This window comes from Osmerus eperlanus, chromosome 7, assembly GCF_963692335.1.
Source record: "Osmerus eperlanus chromosome 7, fOsmEpe2.1, whole genome shotgun sequence".
In the NCBI taxonomy this organism is placed as follows: Eukaryota; Metazoa; Chordata; class Actinopteri; order Osmeriformes; family Osmeridae; genus Osmerus; species Osmerus eperlanus.
Window position 1 is genome coordinate 17,139,250 of NC_085024.1, and position 20,269 is coordinate 17,159,518.

The window sequence follows — 20,269 nt, forward strand, 5'->3', positions numbered from 1 at the left end:
GTGGTGGAGTGTCCTGTCAACTGTCAGATGTCTGAGTGGTCGGCCTGGTCAGTGTGTTCCCAGATGTGTGGACTGGAAGGTATGCAAAAGACCACTTACAATCACCACTTATAATTATCACTTGCAATCACATGCACAGAGATCCTAAAATATGTACAAGTACAGTACACTCATACACACACACAAACACAGACCTATTACCATATATCACAAAATGGACCCCTATTATAGGCACCCTGTAATACATGAATACAAAATATAAGCACCGATCCATTAGCAATGGCGCATCCGTTCACACTGAATCTCACATATAATGTCTTACCAATCTGTTGAGTTGATGTTATTGCATAAAGTGAAATACTAAATATTTGGGCTAGTTAGTTTTTTGCTAATACGGCAACTTGAACTGTAAAAGCTTGGTATTGGAACAACCTTTTTGCCTCACTAGAGTTAGGTCTATAGTTACCTTTTAAAATGACCTTTTTATATTCTGTAGAGTATTTTCCTTACAGCTTATATATCATTCAAGTCCACATTACCAACAATTGGCTCTCCTGCCTGCCCCCTCAAGATAAAATAACCTCACACGATTAGAAACACATCACTCTCGCCTTGGATGGGAAGACTCTGAAAAAAGAGACAGAGGTTTATTGAAGTGGGAGAGATTGCATCATGGCCTCGAAAGTGGCTGGTGATGGAACAGCGACAACCTCTCCTGTGCCCTGTTTGTTGTTGCACAGGATCAGACAATTGATTGTGTCCCATTATATCTGTCTGCTCAGAGCCTGTGGGAGGCCCATTGAAGTAATCGCTGTGTTGCACTGGAGGCTGGATCACAGGGAATAAGATAGAGAGAGTATAAGAATGGTTAAAGCAGCCATGAGGATCCTTATTTGATCTGTGGGGGAGGTTTCTTCTTGGGAGAATAGCATGTAAGTTAGAGTGTGTCTGTGTGTGTGTGTTGGGGCTGATTGGCATAATATATTAGCATGTTACCCAAAATGGTGAAGAGATTTCTGTCTATGAGTAATTAACAAATTATTACTGTTGGTATTTTGAAAGCATGCTGTCTAGTTTAAAAGTTGGAGCTCAGTTCGATTTTATTTTATTTATTTTTTATCAGTGCTGTAGAAAATGACAGTTGTTAGCATACTGTGTGTTTAGAAGTGAAGAAATCTCATTTTGCTTGTGGAAGAGTGGGATTTATCAACATAGTCAGAGGACAGAATAGCGTGGAAGGCCATCTTGAAGAACTCTATGGCTAAAACAAATGCAACCACGCACACATACACAAACACAGCAATGTTTTGAATATTCTGTTGGGTTTTTCTGTTATGATAACAATATACTAATAGAAACCTAAATATTTTCAAAAGAAGTCAGAGGCATTATGGAGTTGTGTTTTTCCAGATAGACATCACCACTTTACATAAATATGTGGACTACCCTATCAAAATTGTTAGGGGTGCTTAGTGATATTTGAACAAGCAATACAGTATGAGACATGAAAAAACAGTTAATTTTTGCTTTATCAGATGTTAACTGTTGTTACTGCCAAAGATCATGCAACAGTAAGGCCTAACTCTTTCAAACCCCATTTATATCAGTTGTCTAGATTGGCTTATGTTGCTTACAATTCCAGGAAAAGAGTAAACCTAAACATATGTCATATATCAGAGTGTCCCTTGTTGACGATGTCACATCCTGTGTGCGCTGCAGGTAGGATGTGGCGGAGGCGCATCGTGGTGCAGGCGTCCCAGGGGGACGGACGCCCCTGCCCCACTCAGATGGAGCATTGGAAACCCTGTCCAGTCAGACCTTGCTATCGCTGGGAGTACAGCCCCTGGTCCGAATGCAGAGTGGAGGTACAGCAAATGTTTAAAATTGCTTTTATCATCAAAGGGTATGTATACCCTTTGAATAACTTTTTTCCAATCTTGGTTCTGTTCTTAAACCTTCTATGTGGACATTTGATAATTTCCTATCTCGACAGCTCAGATTTGTTATTGGCTGGCTTGCCATCTATTTCTTTATCTCAACTTTACTACAGTACATGGCATCCTGTAGTTACAAATTATCTGGAATATACCAATGCAATTAAATCATTGTTGATGTAGTCTACAAGGTTTTCCTGGTAAATACAAGACAGTCCAAGCGCTAGCTTAGTAAAGTGAGCTATACTGTAAACTTACCCATACTGAGATACTCAAACATATTACGGACGTATTCTGCAAACAATTGGTGTTTTCAACTGCATCCTCAATTACTTTCCATATCTACCTTAGGATGTGGTGTGTGGAGATGGCTTGCGCTTCAGGAACTTGACCTGCTATGTATCGGATGGCTCAGGCCAGGGTGAGGGCAGCCTAGTGGACGAGGAGTTATGTAGCGGCCTGGAGCTAGCTGTCAATGGAGACACAGAGATCACACTAAAAGAGGCCTGCACTCTCCCCTGCCCAGGTGACTGCAATGTAGTAGTACTATACAATACCAAAAACAAGTCTAAAGAGTACATGTATAAACTGTCTCTGTATATTGTTTATTTAGAATAATATGATTACATACATCGTAATTCTATCTCTGGGATTTTGCTTAACTTTACAACAATTTCCATGTTTTTATTCTGAAACTTAGTTTCTCCGAAGTAGAGTAACTATGAAGAATATCAAGTGAAATGCTTTCTTTTCACCATCTCTCCCCTAGGTGAATGCTACTTGATGGAGTGGTCAGACTGGAGTTCATGCGTAAGCATGTGTGTCAAGGGAGCTGGGGTCGACTTTGGTTCAGTCCAGGTGCGTTCGCGGGCTGTCATGGCCCAGGAACCGGAGAACTTGCAGCTGTGTCCAGATCAGGACTGGGAATCCCGCCGCTGCACTGGTAAGACCTCTAGGAGCTTCGTTAATGTGGTCAGTGTGATTAACCTCTAGGAGCTAGTTACTGTGGTCAGTGTGATTAACCTCTAGGAGCTAGTTACTGTGGTCAGTGTGATTAACCTCTAGGAGCTAGTTACTGTGGTCAGTGTGATTAACCTCTAGGAGCTAGTTACTGTGGTCAGTGTGATTAACCTCTAGGAGCTAGTTACTGTGGTCAGTGTGATTAACCTCTAGGAGCTAGTTACTGTGGTCAGTGTGATTAACCTCTAGGAGCTAGTTACTGTGGTCAGTGTGATCAATTCTGCCCTACACTGTAGGTGTCAACTAGTACGCAGTATTCTAATTAGCTGGTTGATAATATAGGCAGCTAGCGTTCCTCCAAATATCTACAGCAACAGCAGTTCTGTTGTCGTGCGGTCAATAAAAAAGGCTCAATAATAATAGAGGCATAGTTTGCCGAATTCCAACCAACAAAACTCCAGGCATCTTACTCATGCATTAAATTGGTGAGCCGAAGAATCATGAGTAAATCACCATAGCCCCCGAACACAACGCATAACCCTAGAGCCAGTCTGAGGAGCTGCCTCTCTCTCTCAGACCACTCTTGCCTCCTAGACAGCCAGCCAGCCAGCCAGTTAGCCAGTCCGTCAATTAGTCAGTCAGTCAGTCTGGCCGGCAGTCAGCCCAGCACTGGGCTGACCTGGTTTCCCACCATCACTTCAGGGCTGAGGGGGAGGTGTGACCCAGCTCTTGGAGAGGGGCAGAGGGGGGAATAAAGACAGAAATGAAGGGAGGAAGACGCAAGGGGAAAATGATAAGAGTTGGGAGAAGGAAAGAAAAAGGGAGAAGAGAGGAGCGGAGGGGAAGGAGGAAGGGAGGGGAAGAGGATCATAATAAACAGTCCATCTTAAACCACTCACATCATGACAGCAGTATAAGATATGTTTAATTAAATGTAACACAAGCACTGATAAAAAAGATGTTTTCAAGGTTTAATGGTTCATTTACAATAGCTGGATAGCTTTCACTGGTGATTTGGCTCCCTAAGGATTTTTTGGGCCATTTGTAGTGCTAATGGAAGTATTGATAAAACAATAATAGCTACCTTTGAGTTCTCCTTTGTCTGTTCTCAGATGGCAAGTGTTATGAATACAAGTGGATGAGCAGCACATGGACAGGATCTTCTCGCCTCACCTGGTGTCAACGCTCTGATGGACTCAACGTCACAGGTAAGACCTTCTGGGATACAGAGTTTTCGATGTTTACATTACAGTTACAATTTTCATTTTATTCATTTGCAGACACTTTTATTCAAAGTGACATTCAAAAATTCGGAGGCGTACCAGGCACGGTGAACAATAACAATATCTTGATAACATCTAAACTACAGCAGTGCTGTATAGTGCAGCAAAAACCAACGTCATATCAAAAGTGCAACATCAAACAGTTTCATGGGTGCAGTCTCTTGCTTGACAGTAGTACAACATGATCTCAAATATGTGCAGAGAAGCAACAACTTCGCAGGTATCACAAGAAGTTATGTATTGCAAAATGCTGCTTTTGGTGCCCTTAGGTCATGCAAAAGACTACCTTGTCCTTAAAGACGATCTATACACATGGTACACAGGTTTGCTTAGGTGTGTTGTCAAGTCGAGGGAATGCATTAGTATTGCGACAATGATGATTTCAAGGTCCACCTTTGAATAAAGTATCTGATTCCGCTTTGATGACCGTTGACCTTCAGGAGGATGTTCCCCCATTAATCCCCCTGTGGACAACAGCTCCTGCGACCCTCCGTGTCTGATGCCAAAGTCCTTCTGCACCGAGGTCAGCTGCTTGCTTTAAGGCTTTTAGTTGTGCGTTCACGTCAGCAGCGCAAATGGATGAAATAGACGGATTGCCACACGTCCACTAAAATAATCTAAAATGGTTGTCAATCAGACTCTCAAATAGTCGACGTGAACGTGTCTGTTTAACACTGCTCCCTGCAGGCTGGTGTTTGCATGTGCGACGAAGGCTACACGGAGGTGCTGTCCACCGATGGCTTGCTGGAGCGCTGCACCCCCATCCCCATCCTGGAGATCCCCACTGCTGGGGACAAGAGAGGGGACGTGAAGACTAGTCGTGCTATAAACCCCACCCTTCCTACCACCATCCAGCCTGGACGCTCCGGACGCACTTGGTACCTGCAGCCCTTTGGACCAGGTGACCTCACACACCAGGACACTAAAACATAATCATCTTGGGTCTTTTATATGGACTGTAATCTCACACAAAACATAAAGACTCTGTTGTTTAAGGTATAACATATATGAGGTAAATACCATTTAATCAAACTATAATGCCCTGTGGACAATTTTGTACGATTTGGAATCGGGGAGATGTTTCGGTGCAGATGTGGTGATGCATGAGACACAAAAGAGCCATCATGCTAACGATATGTTGTATGTTGCATCAGCAATAGCCTGTAGAGAAGCATGTGTTCCACAAACTATGTGTGCTTAATTAATCGGACCTACTCTACATTAACATTTCAAAGAAGCCAAAATGCTTTGTTGTAGCAACGATTTATAATTAGTTGCAACGCATCAATGTCCAACTGTTTTCCAACAGCTTGAGACTGATCCTACCAACCAGTTGTTCTCATCAGTTCTCAGGGGCAGGCATACTGTGTGCTGACAACTTATATAGTTAATCTTCCCCAAAAAGTGTTGGTTTTGTTTGGTCACGGCACATCTGAACACGCAATGTGTGTTCCAAAGGATCTTCCCCACCCTGTTTCCTACACTCAATAACATGCCCTGCTGTGTGCCTATGGGGGGAAGCGGGCTTTCTGAAACGAATAGTTCCTCCCTGTGAGGGATTGCTGGTGCTATAATGAGCTGAACTGACAGGCCTCCTCCTCCACAGATGGGAAGCTGAAGATATGGGTGTACGGTGTGGCATCAGGAGCTTTCGTGCTCCTCATATTCATAGTGTCTATGATATACCTAGCATGGTGAGTCCAACTCCCCCAGACACCCAACCCCCGCCCCCTCCACCTGTCATTCCGAATCGTTCCTAAAATATCACCCATTTTTTCTCCCCCAAAGTTAGCTTTTATATCTCTCTGTGCCATTGTTTCCCTGTTCCTCCCTTCCCACATCGTCTTTTTTAATTTTATTTGTTTATGTTATTTTTTGTTTCTTTGTTTGTGTTTCCATGCCATCTCGCGTGAGCAGCAGTTACTGTGCGATCCGACGTTCTCTTCCAGCCACTGAATCTAACAGCAATGGGGCGGTGGTCTGGATGGGCCAAAATGCACATGAGTTGACTTACACATGCCCAGATTGCCAAGAGTTAGCCCAAAACAGCGGCTAAGGAGGAAGCTGGGTGGCCCCTACGAGTAGCTGCTGGCCCTGACCCACCCCCTGACCCCCTTACCAGTGTCCAATATCCTGCCTTGACTGGCTGAGTGAAGTTGCTGCTGCAGGTGAAATCATCCAGAGGTTCTTTTGAATTTGTGAGAGTTTTAGACCCTTAGACCAGATACTAATGGTGTCCTGCTGCCCTCTGGTGGTGGTGAGGATACATGAAGTATCCTTTTGTTGAGACCAGATAGTAATAAGTACAGTATACCAGTTTCCCCATACATCTCATCTCAGTTTACATCTCATTTAACATGCATCAACAATAGCACATGGTTTATGTCTGTTTACAGTATCTGTTGACAATGGTCACAGGCCCAGGTCAAACACTAAAGTTGACTTACATGTACATGGAACTGTGAAGACAGTAGTTGTACACTTTCAAACTGTATTTCTTAGACATATTCAAATATAGTTTTACTTCTCTGTCTGATAATGTTAATTTTCTCGGACTAAGTGGAGCTTGATAAAGGTTATAGCTTGAAGCCATGGCAGCTATGCAACCTTCTGAGATACTGCATGCAAATGAACACTGTCTTAAACCTGCTTGATTATGCGATATGCTGTGTCATACTAACAGGCCTGTGTTCAATGTTTACTTTCAAATGGATGGCCAATGTTCGGGAAATATTACAACCAGAAATGCATGTCTGTAGAGTGTAAATTTCAAATGTTTTGCATGTATTTCAAAGGTCGATCGAAAGTTTATGGATTTATATAACAATGTTTATTATTTTTCACAGCAAAAAGCCAAAGAAACCACAGAGACAGAGACAGAACAACCGACTGAAGCCTCTGACTCTAGCCTATGATGGGGATGCCGACATGTAGCCCCTGGATTATGTTCTTCCTCCCATCACCTTAACCTCTCACATCTACCCCATAGTAGAAAGGAAAACTGTGGAAATCAGATTATTCTCTCAATTACTCTTTTATTACATGCCCCCATAGGTGGGAAAATAGGGATTAACTATTTTATTAACCAAGACTGATTTTGACTCAAACCATTTTATGTAGTTCTCTTTAATTACACTATTATTGCTTTTTTATATTTTCTTATGCAAGAGAATTCAGCACCTCCTCCTCTACAATGCCTTTTTTGTTCGCCCCTTTTATCAGCCAAGACTGATTCCAAAACGGAAGGGCTGCATCCTGCAAAGAGAGACAAACTTTGTTGTCTTTGAACACCAACAGCACAAGCTCGAACTCTTTCCTCATGCTTTCTGCTTGTCACTGAAAATGCAGAGTGGCCAGAGGCTCAGGATGCTCTGACGGTTTGCACATTGCCAAAAGTCACCGCGGGGAAGAGGAGGGAGAAAATCTCCATAAAAGGCTTGGATGTCTGTTCTCTAAACTCAACTGGATTTAAATTCAACTCCCTTTCTCTCTTTCTGTCTCAAGCTAAGTACAAGTGGTTTTGGTCGATTCCTTGGCAGCAGCCTGTTTGGAAGAATGAACATGCAACTGTGCAGAGCAGATGAGGAATACAATCACTCGGTAGTGGAACTATCGCCTCCCCCCCATTCTTTTGTTTCAGGCACAATATCGCACTATATTAGTGCTGCATGATATGCACATAACTTCTACCTTGTATTGCCATTGAACACAACCTCTTTGAAAGACAGGATAATATGCAGCTGGGGAGCGAACATAAAAATGTCAATGGAATTTCATACCATGGAAAGAATATAATTGCAGATGACACATTTACATTCTTCAGTATGGATGTAATGTATGATTAACGTGTATAGACTTGATTATTTTGTATTCACAAACTTTGGTTGTAAATTTGGTATATTTTGTGATATGTAAGGTTTTACTGGTTATATCCATCTGTCTCTGCCCATTGAATCATATAGCTATTGATCACTGACATAATGAAAAACTGACAAACTTATTTTGATGGAAAATAAATTGATAAAAACATATATGTATAGTATAAATATTATATGAAAATATAATGTTCCACGAGAAAAATACACTTAAGTCTAAAACCAATGTCTAAAGCTAAAACAGGGTGTGATTAATGTGTTTTATTAAATTACATATTGTGTCTTACAAATGTTGCATCTGCCTTATTGTCAACATTCAATATTTTACAGAATTCTACTATACTGTATGTTTGCAGTCAAAATACATAAAGGGCCATTTTATTTTGCATTTATTATGCTGTCATATCAAGGCTTGACATTACTGCCTGTCCACTTGTCCAAAACAAGCAGATTTTTGTGCAGAGAAAAAGGCATGATGAAATAATATTATTCTATCCAAATGTGGCACTGGGTTATGGTGTAATTTCCCAGGCATAACATCACAACTGCTAGTCTGAACACCCTGGCATTGGTGTGTATTTTTTATACAAATAGGCTACAGACCATGCCTATGATTAGAAAGAAAAGTATTTTAAACAAATATTAAGCATTTTGAAGATTACATCTTTATTTTCCTCTGTATTTTGGTGCAAGCAAGTCTTCATTTAGTAACTTTTTCTTCATGTTGTGGAGCTCTGGTTAGACAAACTAAAAGATCCAAGGCCGTAATCATAATATACATTGGGGGGGGACATCCCCCCCAATATTCAAATCTGGTCAAAATGTCCCCCCCAATATATTGATATAAAATATAAATGTGCTACGGTACAACAGGCAACCACGCACGCTCTCCGAAATTATCATAACAATTTAATTAGTCCCCCCCAATGCCTACTCCATGGCTACGGCCTTGAAAAGATCTGTTTCACTTTCTCGAAGAACAAGTGTCCAAAAAAACTTTTGTCGAGCCCAGATTATACAATTTCGGTTGTCTGTAGCTATTCTGTGTCTGGGACAATAATCTATATATGGTAATAACAACAATCAATTTAATCAGATTTCAGTGTTAGTCCAACCTATAGTATCTTTTAGCACCACTCCACCTTTAAAGGGCTAAGAGGGCTGTTAACTGATTCTGTCAAGTTTGGCATGTCTAGACATGTCACAAGGTTGGAATTTAAATATTTTTATAAAAAAGTGTCCCATGTCATAAATTACTTGTCCAAACAAACTATGGAGTGTTTTCTGCAAAAGGTCAAATATACTGTAACATCAATTTGTATAAAAGAAGGTATGTGTAAGCAACTCACATACAAAAGTTAATAAGGAGCAAGTGTCAATAAGAAGCAAATACACTTGTGACTTGCTGGCCTATATTCATTACAGTAAGAGCAAATGATGAGGCGAATGTTTACTTTTTGTTGCAAACTTTAGTGTAAAAAAATCTTTTTTTATTTTTTGAAAAGATATATATATATATGTATGTGTACATTTATTTTGTATTGCACAGAAATGTTTAGTTTGAATATTGCAAAGTGGGTGTATGATATTGCTGATTGTTGTGCTCATGATGCAAGTTGTGTGTTGTAAAAAAAAAAAAAGACAAGGCTCTGCCATCAAAGGTTTTGTACATGTTGTTTATACAGTATATGTAAGGGAGAAACTGCAAAAAAATAAAAGACCTACTGTACAGTACATTGAGGCTGCACAAATGTTACAATTCATTACTAAGTCCACTAGATGTCAGTCTCACTGTGAAAAGTTGGATTTCGTCTTCTTTTTTTCAAAGCCTCTCTCCCTCTGTGAACAGTAGAGCACACTATTTAAAACCCCTCTCCACACTGACATTCAGACCTACAAACACCTCCATTCATGCAACACTGTGTCCAATACAGTAAATCAGAAGACCTTTTGAATCAATCCTTATTTAAACTAGATTTATTTTGTTTTGTGAATCATCTTTTCTTGAGTATTACCCTTTTATTTAGAGTTATTTAACATCAACAATCCGACTTTTTGAGCGGTGGTTGAGTTGCGCTCTGAGGACAGGTTGGCATGACAAGTGAAGGACTACTGAGAGGTATGAAGCCTGCATGTTGGTGTCGGATGGTCGTCCTGGCATTAATGATCTGCATGGTAAGTTGACTCAATTTTGAAGTCCTATTTTTTCTGGGTATCTCATGACATAGATACTGCGAATATTCTAAGTATATGTACATGTAAGTGATAAGGGATCAACATACCAGCATGGCTAGCATAACAATTTGGTTGGGTAATATAAAGATGTAATTGTTCTACATTAAATCTACACTAAATCAGACCATCAGGTAAGAAGAGTGCCATGTTTTTAAGATCTTAATGTACAGCAAGCATAGTCCGTTAGGGGAAGTTTAATTTAATTTATTGATTAAAGTAACATTTAATAAAGCACTGCATAGTGAAGCTGCCGACAAGAAATAAAGAAACAGACCCAATCTCCTCTTACAAGTAATCTTCTCATTTAAGTCCTCAAACTATAATAACTCAAATTCTCTCCTGGTTTGAAGCCACAGTTGTATCCATTGTATCAAAAGGCAATTGGTATTTTCTTTTTTATTTAATACAATACAAGCAGAACCTGCAGATCTCATAGTAACACTTGATGTGCTCAGACTGTGCTTCTAAATTGCTTGGCTATGCTTTAATGGAGTGTTGGTAATTGTGTCGTGCTCTGCGCATCCTAAGCTTTCGCCTCCAGCCGCTTTGACAGATTGACAGACCCATGGGAATCTTGCAAAACTTATTTTGGACGCCTTTGAACCAAGTCGTGTGTGAAATAATATGATTATGAATTTATCCTCTGGGTGAGTTGAACCACTCCCCATCCCCAACTCCCCCACCACAAAACCCCTTACTTTCAGTTCAGGTCACGGTGATAATTGTGCCCCTGGTATCTCTGAGGGTTGATATGGTTTCACAAGTGTGTATGATAGTTTCCCCATGGCCATGATACACTATCGAGTCAACATAAACACGTACACATTTTGAATTCCTTCCGTGTCCAAGCCATATGTAAACTACATGGGGAATGTGCATGACCCATAAGGTAAAGTTATGGTAAATCTTTTTTCAAAACAGCTATAACAATCAATCCTGATTGAACGTATCAGGAAAGGATTCACTTAATGCCAGGCTACTGAGAAAAGGTGAGGTGAAAATTATGAAGTAAGGTTTCCACAATGTGCTTTCAGTTTTAAACCAACTTGTCATCAACAGGACACATGCTGTATAATGCTAATAGTGAAAAGATGTACCATCATTTTCACAATTCAAACAAGCACACCCTCATTGAGATTCAGTCTTTTTTTCTCTGAGTTGATAACACTTCTCGTTTAGTCATTTTCACAAAATGTTACCGAACTTCCGAATTTCTCTTTACACAAGATTGATCAATTGTAATGACTTGTAAAGGAAAGTACCAGGTTCTGAAAGAATCATTTTACTTTCACTACCATTTGACCAACCTCAATGTCTTGAAATTCCATGGAATATAGTTCACCTTTACCTACAGTCTTTTGGCTCTTTGTTGTATTGGGTGATATATTGGGTGATCTTTTACATATTTTTCTTTAATGTTAAAAAGTTTTTGTTTTTTTACTCAAATGTCTGTTAAAAATGGGCACCTTGACCCATTACATCTGCAGCTGTTGCAGTTTTATCACTGCAATCTCAATGGCCTAACACAATGTCATGCAGTGAACTTTCTGAATGAGAGAATACCTTATTTTCAGAGTATTGATCTGGGGCTAAAGGTACAAAATGTAAAAGCTTCACCAGATAGATCGGCTGTCACGTTTTCCACTAGAGGTTTGAGTATCACTGTCACCATTCTCCATAGGGTGTTCTGGGAATCGTAGTTCACTCACCTGTGTGATTGTGAAGGGGGAGACTGAAGGAATCATCAATCATCCATTCAGGCCACATTCAGCAGGTAATAGCGTGGTATAGCATCATGTCTATTGAAGAAGAGCTTCATTCATCTCCATGTTCAGCAGAAATATCTTTACTCTTTATAAAAGACACAATGTAGTATTTGAAGCTGTTGATACTGTGTGTTATGGATTGTATCAATGACTTTCAGGGTTGTTCGGGGTCATCCAATCAAAAGTCTGCTAGTGTTTTTTAATGGAGTAATTCTTATAACAAAATTCCTTTGTTCTTTTTACAGGTTTCAAGTATCCATCATCCATTCACTTCAACAAGCTCAGACCTTAGAGATAGCTCTAAATCAAGTGTGAGGAACTTTTGGACAAGCAATGGCAAAGTGTTTTCCATAAGTCGGCTACTGTCCCAGACACTTTATGGCAAGGAGAACCTCACCACCCTGGACCTGAACTATGGTGAGTCAGAACCCTACTCCAAACAGGAACTTTGGGACTGGTTTCACAACTCCACCAACCTTCACATTCCTCGTTCCCGGGTCAAGAGGAGACCCATAGTTAAAACAGGCAAGTTCAAAAAGATGTTTGGATGGGGTGACTTCCACTCCAACATCAAGACAGTCAAGCTCAATCTGCTGATCACTGGAAAAATCGTAGACCATGGCAATGGCACATTTAGTGTCTACTTCCGACATAATGCCACAGGCCAGGGCAACGTGTCAGTAGGACTGGTTCCTCCAACCAAGGCTGTGGAGTTCAAGCCTCATCAGCAGCAACAGTCAACTCTCGAGCCAAAAGACATCAAGTTGTTCAACTGCAGAGTGGAGTACGAGAAGGTGGAGAAGGGCAGTAGGAACTCGCTGTGCGCCCACGACCCTTCACAGAGCTGCCCTCAGGAACAGACCCAGAGCCACGTGTCCTGGCTATGTTCCAAGCCCTTCAAAGTCATTTGCATATACATCGCCTTCTACAGCACCGACTACAAGCTAGTGCAGAAAGTGTGTCCTGACTACAACTACCACAGTGATACTCCCTACCTCCCTACTGGGTGATTTTCTGATAGGTTGGCTATAGGAAAGGCACAGGAACAGGGCATTGCATCCTGGAAGGTGACAAATTGAGTTGTGTTGAAATCAGGGATGATGTAGAATATTAACTGGTGGGTACAAAAGCGTCTGTATCTCTGCTGCTTGCGAGTTGGCTGTGTCGTTCAGACCTTACATTTGGCCATTGTGAGAGCTTTAGGTCGCAACATTTCAAAGCCTATGCATATTCTCTCCTCATGCATTTATCAAGTATATATATTGGCTCTCAAAAGAAAACAATCCAGTCTGAGCCTTTTCAAAGGTTTGTTGATTGTAATTGTGTAAATAACTGAAGTGGAAGTTAAATTGTCTTTGTTGATAGAATATCTTCCATCTTTTTCCATGAGTCTTGTCTTTTTTTACCCTTATTTTCTGGTCTTTGTTGGACAATTGGAGTTCAGCTTAATGTATTAAAGTGCAGAAATCAAAAGCTAGAATCATATCTGTACTAAGAAGTGAGTAAGGGTAAATTAACACTTGGATGTGTTTGTTGCATGCATGAGAAAATGTATAATGTAAACGGAAATTGTGTATTGTTTACACAGAATTTTTTATGGTAGATGCAGAAAACAGTCCAACAAGGTTTAATAAGATCTAATATGAATGCCATTCGGCCAGAAGGTAATACTGTTTTTTTTCTTTATTTATGGAGGAATATCATTAGTGTGAATAAAATATACTTTAATATTTAAAAATTACAAAAAAAAAGATTAAAATTTGTTGTATGAGAACAATTCAAACCATAGCAAATGGTATCTACTATAATATCCCAATTTAATATAATGACAACAAGCACACCCTCAGACAATAGGGTATATCACGCATTGTAACACCATCATCATTTCTGACACCATGGTTGGTAATTATATTGAATTGGCTATTAAACTTTCATTATGAAAATGTGATGCCTATAGCAGATTGTGAGGCATTTAGAGGAATATGCATTGCGCAAAGAACATTTTTATGAGGAAAATGGAAAATGGCCCTGCTCTCTACTCTTTGTCTATAGATCTACTGTACATGTATAAAATGCACTTGAAAATAGATTCAATCAGTTATTGAAAGAAAGGGACCTATGTGTAGGGAGTGTAATGAGGAGATCACCCAAGTCCGACACCTGTCTTATATATTGAGATTATTCATCTGCCATCAATACAAAAAAATAAAAAATAACGACTTGCTTGAAATTATACTGTTTGACCAATTTTTCCATTGAAACACAATTCAAGAGACATTTTGTGAAAACCTTTACCAAACAGCAACTCCTGTGCACATATTCAATTGTTCTGAACATAAACCCTTATCATTCTTCTTCAACGGTGTCACAACCACTGATGTTATGATGTCTGCCATATCTCTGGTTCCAGATTGTCTCCCCTGGTTCAGTTGTCCTGGGCCAGCTTCATCCATGCCCCTCATCTCTCCCCTGGCTCTCCCACAGACCCTGATTAATGTGGGCCGGGTGGGAGCTGTCAGAAATGGCAAAGAAAATCATGGGATTTCTCCTTCAGAGTCCCAATGACACCCAGCAGCTGCAAGAGTAAACAGATGACTAACCACTGGCCTTTTGGCAGCCACTGGAGAACCACAAGGGAGGAGGGCTGTAAACGTGGTACTGACATTTAGGTGGATTAGAAAGTTCTTGGGATTCTTCCTTCTGGTGTCAGTGGTAGTTAGACAGGTAATTATCAGTGGACCTTTCCTTTTTAGGACCGTAGTCAAAGCATGATTGCCTAAGTTCTTTTGGTAAATTCATCAGGAATTTGGGTAATTTCACAGAAAACATACGCCATACTAGGGCTCACACAGCTTCATATAATATATTAAATAACTATCATTAAAGTAGCTGATTAATGGTTTTTCAAATCATGTCCTGTGCAGAATTTGTGTCATGTTTGAGGTTAATTTCTATGTGAGATACCGTATTGACATATTAAAGGCTTTATCAGACAAAGGCATGTCGTTTTTTGAATGACTAATACATTGGTCTCTGTATTACTTTCCCGAAAATGAAAACTCACTCATTGTGAATGTCTCATATCAGGAGAAACTACAGAGAATTAATTAACCTTTGTCATTTTAATTGCTTTAGTGACAGCTGTCCTTTGGCGGTGGAGCTATCCTAATGCACATACTGTGGGGTTGTCAATTGCTTTTTCAGTGAATAGATTAAAATGCCACCGAGGATAGACTCATTTCATTAGTCTGAGCTAATGCCCCCCAGGCAGAACCAGGTATGAGCACTCCACCCCTAAGTAGACTGACAAACGAACAATACTATTAAATCCCATGTGAAAAGAATGAATTGTGGCAACATGAAATTAAGTTTACGCTCTGTTTAATTCTTTCCCACAGCTCCCGCTGCATTTGGAATGTAAACATCTCGCCACCTTGTTGCTCTTAGGAAAGCAGTGTTATTTAGGTCTTGTGTGAATGGTTGATTTCTAATCCTATATCATATGTGGCGGAATTTGACAACAATCGGACCACCCAAGAACATATATGTAGATACTACTGTACAACTCACAGTAAACATTTACAACTAAAACAATGTATCTTAATCTGAATTTGTAAATAGTTCTCATATGTGGATTCTTTAGAATTCTCACAATGAAGCACAAGCACACCTAATAACATCAACTAAATGTCATTTGCTTGGTTAACCTGTTTCAGATTATGGCTGTGAAACAATCAGAGTCAGAAGGTTTTTGAGCAGGGGGTTGGCTTTCAATTGATTTATGTCTAATAACCTCTCCTGGTGCCCCCTCTACTAAAGATGAGGTGAACAGCCACTGTTTGTGACAGAGATCGACTGGGTGGGACAGAGAGAGAGAGGGATGGTGCACTTTTATAAAATGCATCACCATTAAATCAAGAAGTAACCTTGAACAAGTTCAGATCTATGCCAACACTGTGACGTGATATCTGCCCCCAGTGCCACACAGCATGCCAAACAGCAAGGCCACAGAACTACAGTCCAGCACTGGGAAGAGTAAAGGCTACCCTTGTTTCTCTCCAAGGGTAACCATTTTGTAGCAAATGTTTGTACCTCATAAATTGTGAGATTACAATGTTAAGAAAATAGAAGTTTGTACACATTTTCATCAAGTTGAAGTCATTTAAGGTTCTTCTAAAGCATGGAAACATATTCTGTACAATGCAACATACAGCAACATACTGTACATCAGCTGCATAAACTTGAGGAAACTTGTCTCAGTCTAGTAGTTGCTGCGACAAAGAATTGAAAGATGGTCTGGTCACTGGCAGGACAGTACAGAGGTGAAAGGTTTATCACCATATTCTCATTCTCCAGATGAAGTATCAGCAGCAGACAAGCTTTGGCCTTGTAGGTATAGATTTATGTAGGTTTAAAGATACAGGAGTTCCAAAATGGTTGAATCCCATGAGCAGAGTAAACAACTTCTTAAAAAGTCCCTTACGATAATATGTTTGGTTTGTTGCATGAACTTCAAAGACCTTCACAGAGTTTTTCCTTTGTGGATTGACAGCCCCTCAAAGTGTAATCAGAACGTTGGACCGACTGGCTGATTCCACGCAGGCCTTGGTTTACTTTATTTTCCCCTCAGCAACCACTTGCAGTAACTAGCTTTTGCAGCTGAAAATTCCAATCTAAGTGATATGGATTGAGGAGCTGGTTATGTTTGGGGCTCTTGAGCTGGCTCTTAAGGTGTTTTTTCAGATTCCGCATTCAGAAGAATTTGTGTCTGGCACAACTGGACACAATAGCAACATACATCAAGCAAAGGAAAATGGGTATATTTAACCTGCATAACTTGGGTGGTTGGTCAGCTGGATTGGATTTGCCATTACACTTACATAATTATGCAGAAAAAAGACCAGCAATTTAAGACCATACACTACTGCTATTCGATTACATCATTTTTGCACCTTTTTAGAACTCTTTTCACAGTAGCCGTCACCCTAACTTCAGTTCCCTACCCAGACCTCTGCATTGTGATATCCAGATATCTTAGCCTGGGTGTTCTATTTCCTGGGACATGCATGCCTGCTGCTGCAGGGCCATATTTCAGCATGTTGGAGTGCATGGAGAATTCCATGAAGGGTAAGGATTATGGATTTTGGCCTCTAAGCTGCCTGAATGTCCAGTGAGGATGCCTCTGAGCACACTAATCTTCAAACACCAAGCAGACAAGTGATGACTGGGCACTGAGGATTTCTACTCAGGATCTAAATGAATTATGGTGACTTAGTGATGAAAATGTGGGTAGAAGTGGACACCATTTCGTGAGAAAGGTGTGAAGGATCTGACTTGTTCTCAAAGTAAATGTGTGGCGGCCTGGGGAAACCCTTCACATGGTGAACATTTCTTCAGAAGTCTTTCTAGGTATTATACATATTTGGAAACTACACACTCTGCTGAATACAAATATGTTTAAATGACTCAGATATCTTTGTCACAACTGAAGTTACATCAAGTTGACCTGTGGCAAAAAGTCATAAGGGAAAAAACTGCATTCAGATTCCATACTTCATCGGAATAACTGATAATGCTACAATCCAATATGAAATGGCTGGTTCCCCATAACCAGTCTTAACTACAGAGGTAAAAGTCAATTGCGCAATTGCTACAGATGTATTAATTTCATGGCGTTACGTGGTGACCATTCTAAATAAGGGTTGTGCCAGTGTTCTGACCACTACTAAATGTTTGGTTTACATCTGTTGGTCATGCTGTGACATTTTCTTGCGTGGTAGAGTGTGAGGAAAGGGGCTGTAGTAGGGGCGATTCTAGGATCAGACCTTTAGGGGTGCTCAGCCCCCAATGAGAATGTGACATGAATACAGTGCCTTGCAAAAGTGCTAAACCCCCTTGCTAATAACCGGCATGCAAACAGGTCAGGGGTAAAAAAGGTGAGAAGGATAGGGCGAACCCCCGACCCTCTAGGGGGGTCCAGGGGCATGCTCCCCCAGAAGAAAATGTATTAATTTATTAAGTTAAACGCATGAATCTGGTGCACTTTGAGAGCAAAATTAAGAGGCTAGATCTATGTAGAATCTGTGCTCTTGTAAACAATGTCATGTTCTTTTCCCATAAAGACATTTTTTGTATAGCATACATCATAAAAAACAATTAAACAAACGGGATTACCTGTGTTGAACTACTTTAAAAAGCAAAAGTCAAAAGCATCACTTACTGTAAAGCTAACACACATCCAATAGACATCATTTTTAATATTGTATTAAAATTGTTTCTACTAGATTATGTAAGATGGGTCTGTAAACCTCTTCCTACTCTGCGTCTGATCTCATCTGATCTGCACGAATCACGTAGGTTACCCATTTTGGTTTCAAAAAGGTGAGTCTCACCTAAAGGTGAGGAGTTTGCATGCCTGTAATAAATCCCTAATTTTACTGGATAACAATTAATACATTTATGTATTATTATGCAAAATATTGAATGAATGAAACAACTAAGGAAAGTCCCTTTCTACCAGCATCAAATTATAATAAACAATAATATATAAATATCTTTTTATTATTATTATTTTTAGGGGTGCTGAAATGAAATTTAGGGTTGAGCACCCCTAAACAGGGTCTAAAATCGCCACTGGGCTGTAAAGCGATCAGGGCTCAGAATAGCTGTAACAAAAGCAAGGGTAGTTGTATGTCATCTGTTAAAGACTAAATCAATCAGGAAGTCTCCGGTGTGATAGAGATCACTTAAGAATTCATAACCTTACTGCTAAGTCCTCTCCTAATTAAATTCGATCTCAGAAAAAAAAAGCTTTCGGCCATTTAGTTTATCTTGTCAAGTTTAAGTAGACCAATGGCTTTGATAACATTTAGGTCTTGGAGATAAGATTTGGAAGTGCATTATGTGGACTAGATATGCCGGAGGAAAGCAGTATGTACTGGGAATCAGTGGAGATAAAGTACAAAGATAAGAGGCTACCAACCATTGGTGAGGTCAGAGGTTGAGGGTTTAGGATGTTGCCAAGTCCCGTTTGCAACTGCCTCGGTCGATTCTAGACTTGTGGTGCAGAAGCGATGCAACTATTTTGGTTGTAATGTTGTGTGGAAAGCATCTGTGTTCCAATAGCCTTTATAACAAGACAGTATAAGAAAACGCAATCCTTTATAAAACATGCATTGTATCTGTGTATATCATCAATCATTGTTGTCACATGTCACATTGCTGGAGAAATCTTAAATTGAGTAAACACAATGTTTATGATCGTGAATCAATTTGATCAATATTCACCGTTGGTATAAGGAATTCCCTCAAGCTAGGATGAATGGAAACAATTTCTATCACAATTTAATAGACTTCTGCCACAGAAGCATAATCTTGTTTAAGTGGTAGTGTGGGTCCTACAGTGTATGGACATGATGTGATGAGTATACCTACCTGAAGTTGTGCTGCCATCCTATGGCCACATGTTTTACAGCAGTGTTTTGCAGTGAACTGCTGGTTCAGTGTACTTTTGCCATGCAGTCCTGTTTTATAGTGAATAATTCTAAACCTGACTATCATCTCCTCATGTATTATGTTTTAAAACTATTAGCAGCTCAAACTACAACTATCGTAATACAGAGATGGCAAAAGTACAACAACAAAAACACTCAAGTAGAAGTACAGATACTCACGTTTGAAAAGACTCAGGTAAAAGTTGAAGTACTGACTACACTCATGTTAAAGTAAACAAGCATGGATTTTGACATATTAGTAAAAAGAAGCCATTACCTTTTTTAGTGTCACGCTCATGCCACAAAATACAGAAAAAAAGGAGTAATTAGGTTTGAAAATGTAAGTACAGATATTTGTGTTAAAAAGTTAAGTTAAAGTGAAAGTTGTCAGATAAATTACTAGTGAAGTAAAGTACTGATATCATTTAGCAGACGCTCTTATCCAGAGCGACTTACAGTAAGTACAGGGACATTCCCCCGAGGCAAGTAGGGTGATGTGCCTTGCCCAAGGACAACACGTCATTTGGCACGGCCGGTAATCGAACTGGCAACCTTCAGTTTACTAGCCCAATACCCTCACTGTTCAGCCACCTGACTTCCACCAGAAAAAAAATCTACTGAAGTACAATAATGAAGCATTTGTACTTTGTTACTTCCCATCTCTGGTAATATTTACAAATACCACATAGGATACATGTATTTCATCACCGTGTGCCACACCGC

At 40.0% G+C, this 20,269-nt stretch overlaps 2 protein-coding genes across 2 annotated transcripts in view; both read left to right on the forward strand.

The window, feature by feature from the left end:
* Positions 1-7,855, forward strand: part of thsd7ab (thrombospondin, type I, domain containing 7Ab) — a 52,142-nt gene extending 44,287 nt beyond the window's left edge. The window contains exons 20-28 of the mRNA XM_062466204.1: positions 2-79; positions 1,720-1,865; positions 2,286-2,460; positions 2,704-2,877; positions 4,007-4,102; positions 4,618-4,700; positions 4,865-5,078; positions 5,784-5,871; positions 7,024-7,855. Of these exons, the coding sequence (XP_062322188.1) occupies positions 2-79; positions 1,720-1,865; positions 2,286-2,460; positions 2,704-2,877; positions 4,007-4,102; positions 4,618-4,700; positions 4,865-5,078; positions 5,784-5,871; positions 7,024-7,111 (1,142 nt within the window). The 3' untranslated portion in view covers positions 7,112-7,855. The remainder of the gene's footprint in view (position 1; positions 80-1,719; positions 1,866-2,285; positions 2,461-2,703; positions 2,878-4,006; positions 4,103-4,617; positions 4,701-4,864; positions 5,079-5,783; positions 5,872-7,023) is intronic.
* A 2,079-nt stretch (positions 7,856-9,934) lies between these two features.
* Positions 9,935-14,271, forward strand: LOC134023321 (neurexophilin-1). The gene is made up of 2 exons (XM_062465338.1): positions 9,935-10,227; positions 12,299-14,271. The coding sequence occupies exons 1-2, from the start codon at positions 10,147-10,149 to the stop codon at positions 13,061-13,063; spliced, it is 846 nt and encodes a 281-aa protein (XP_062321322.1). The 5' UTR covers positions 9,935-10,146; the 3' UTR covers positions 13,064-14,271.
* The last annotated feature ends 5,998 nt before the right edge of the window (positions 14,272-20,269 follow it).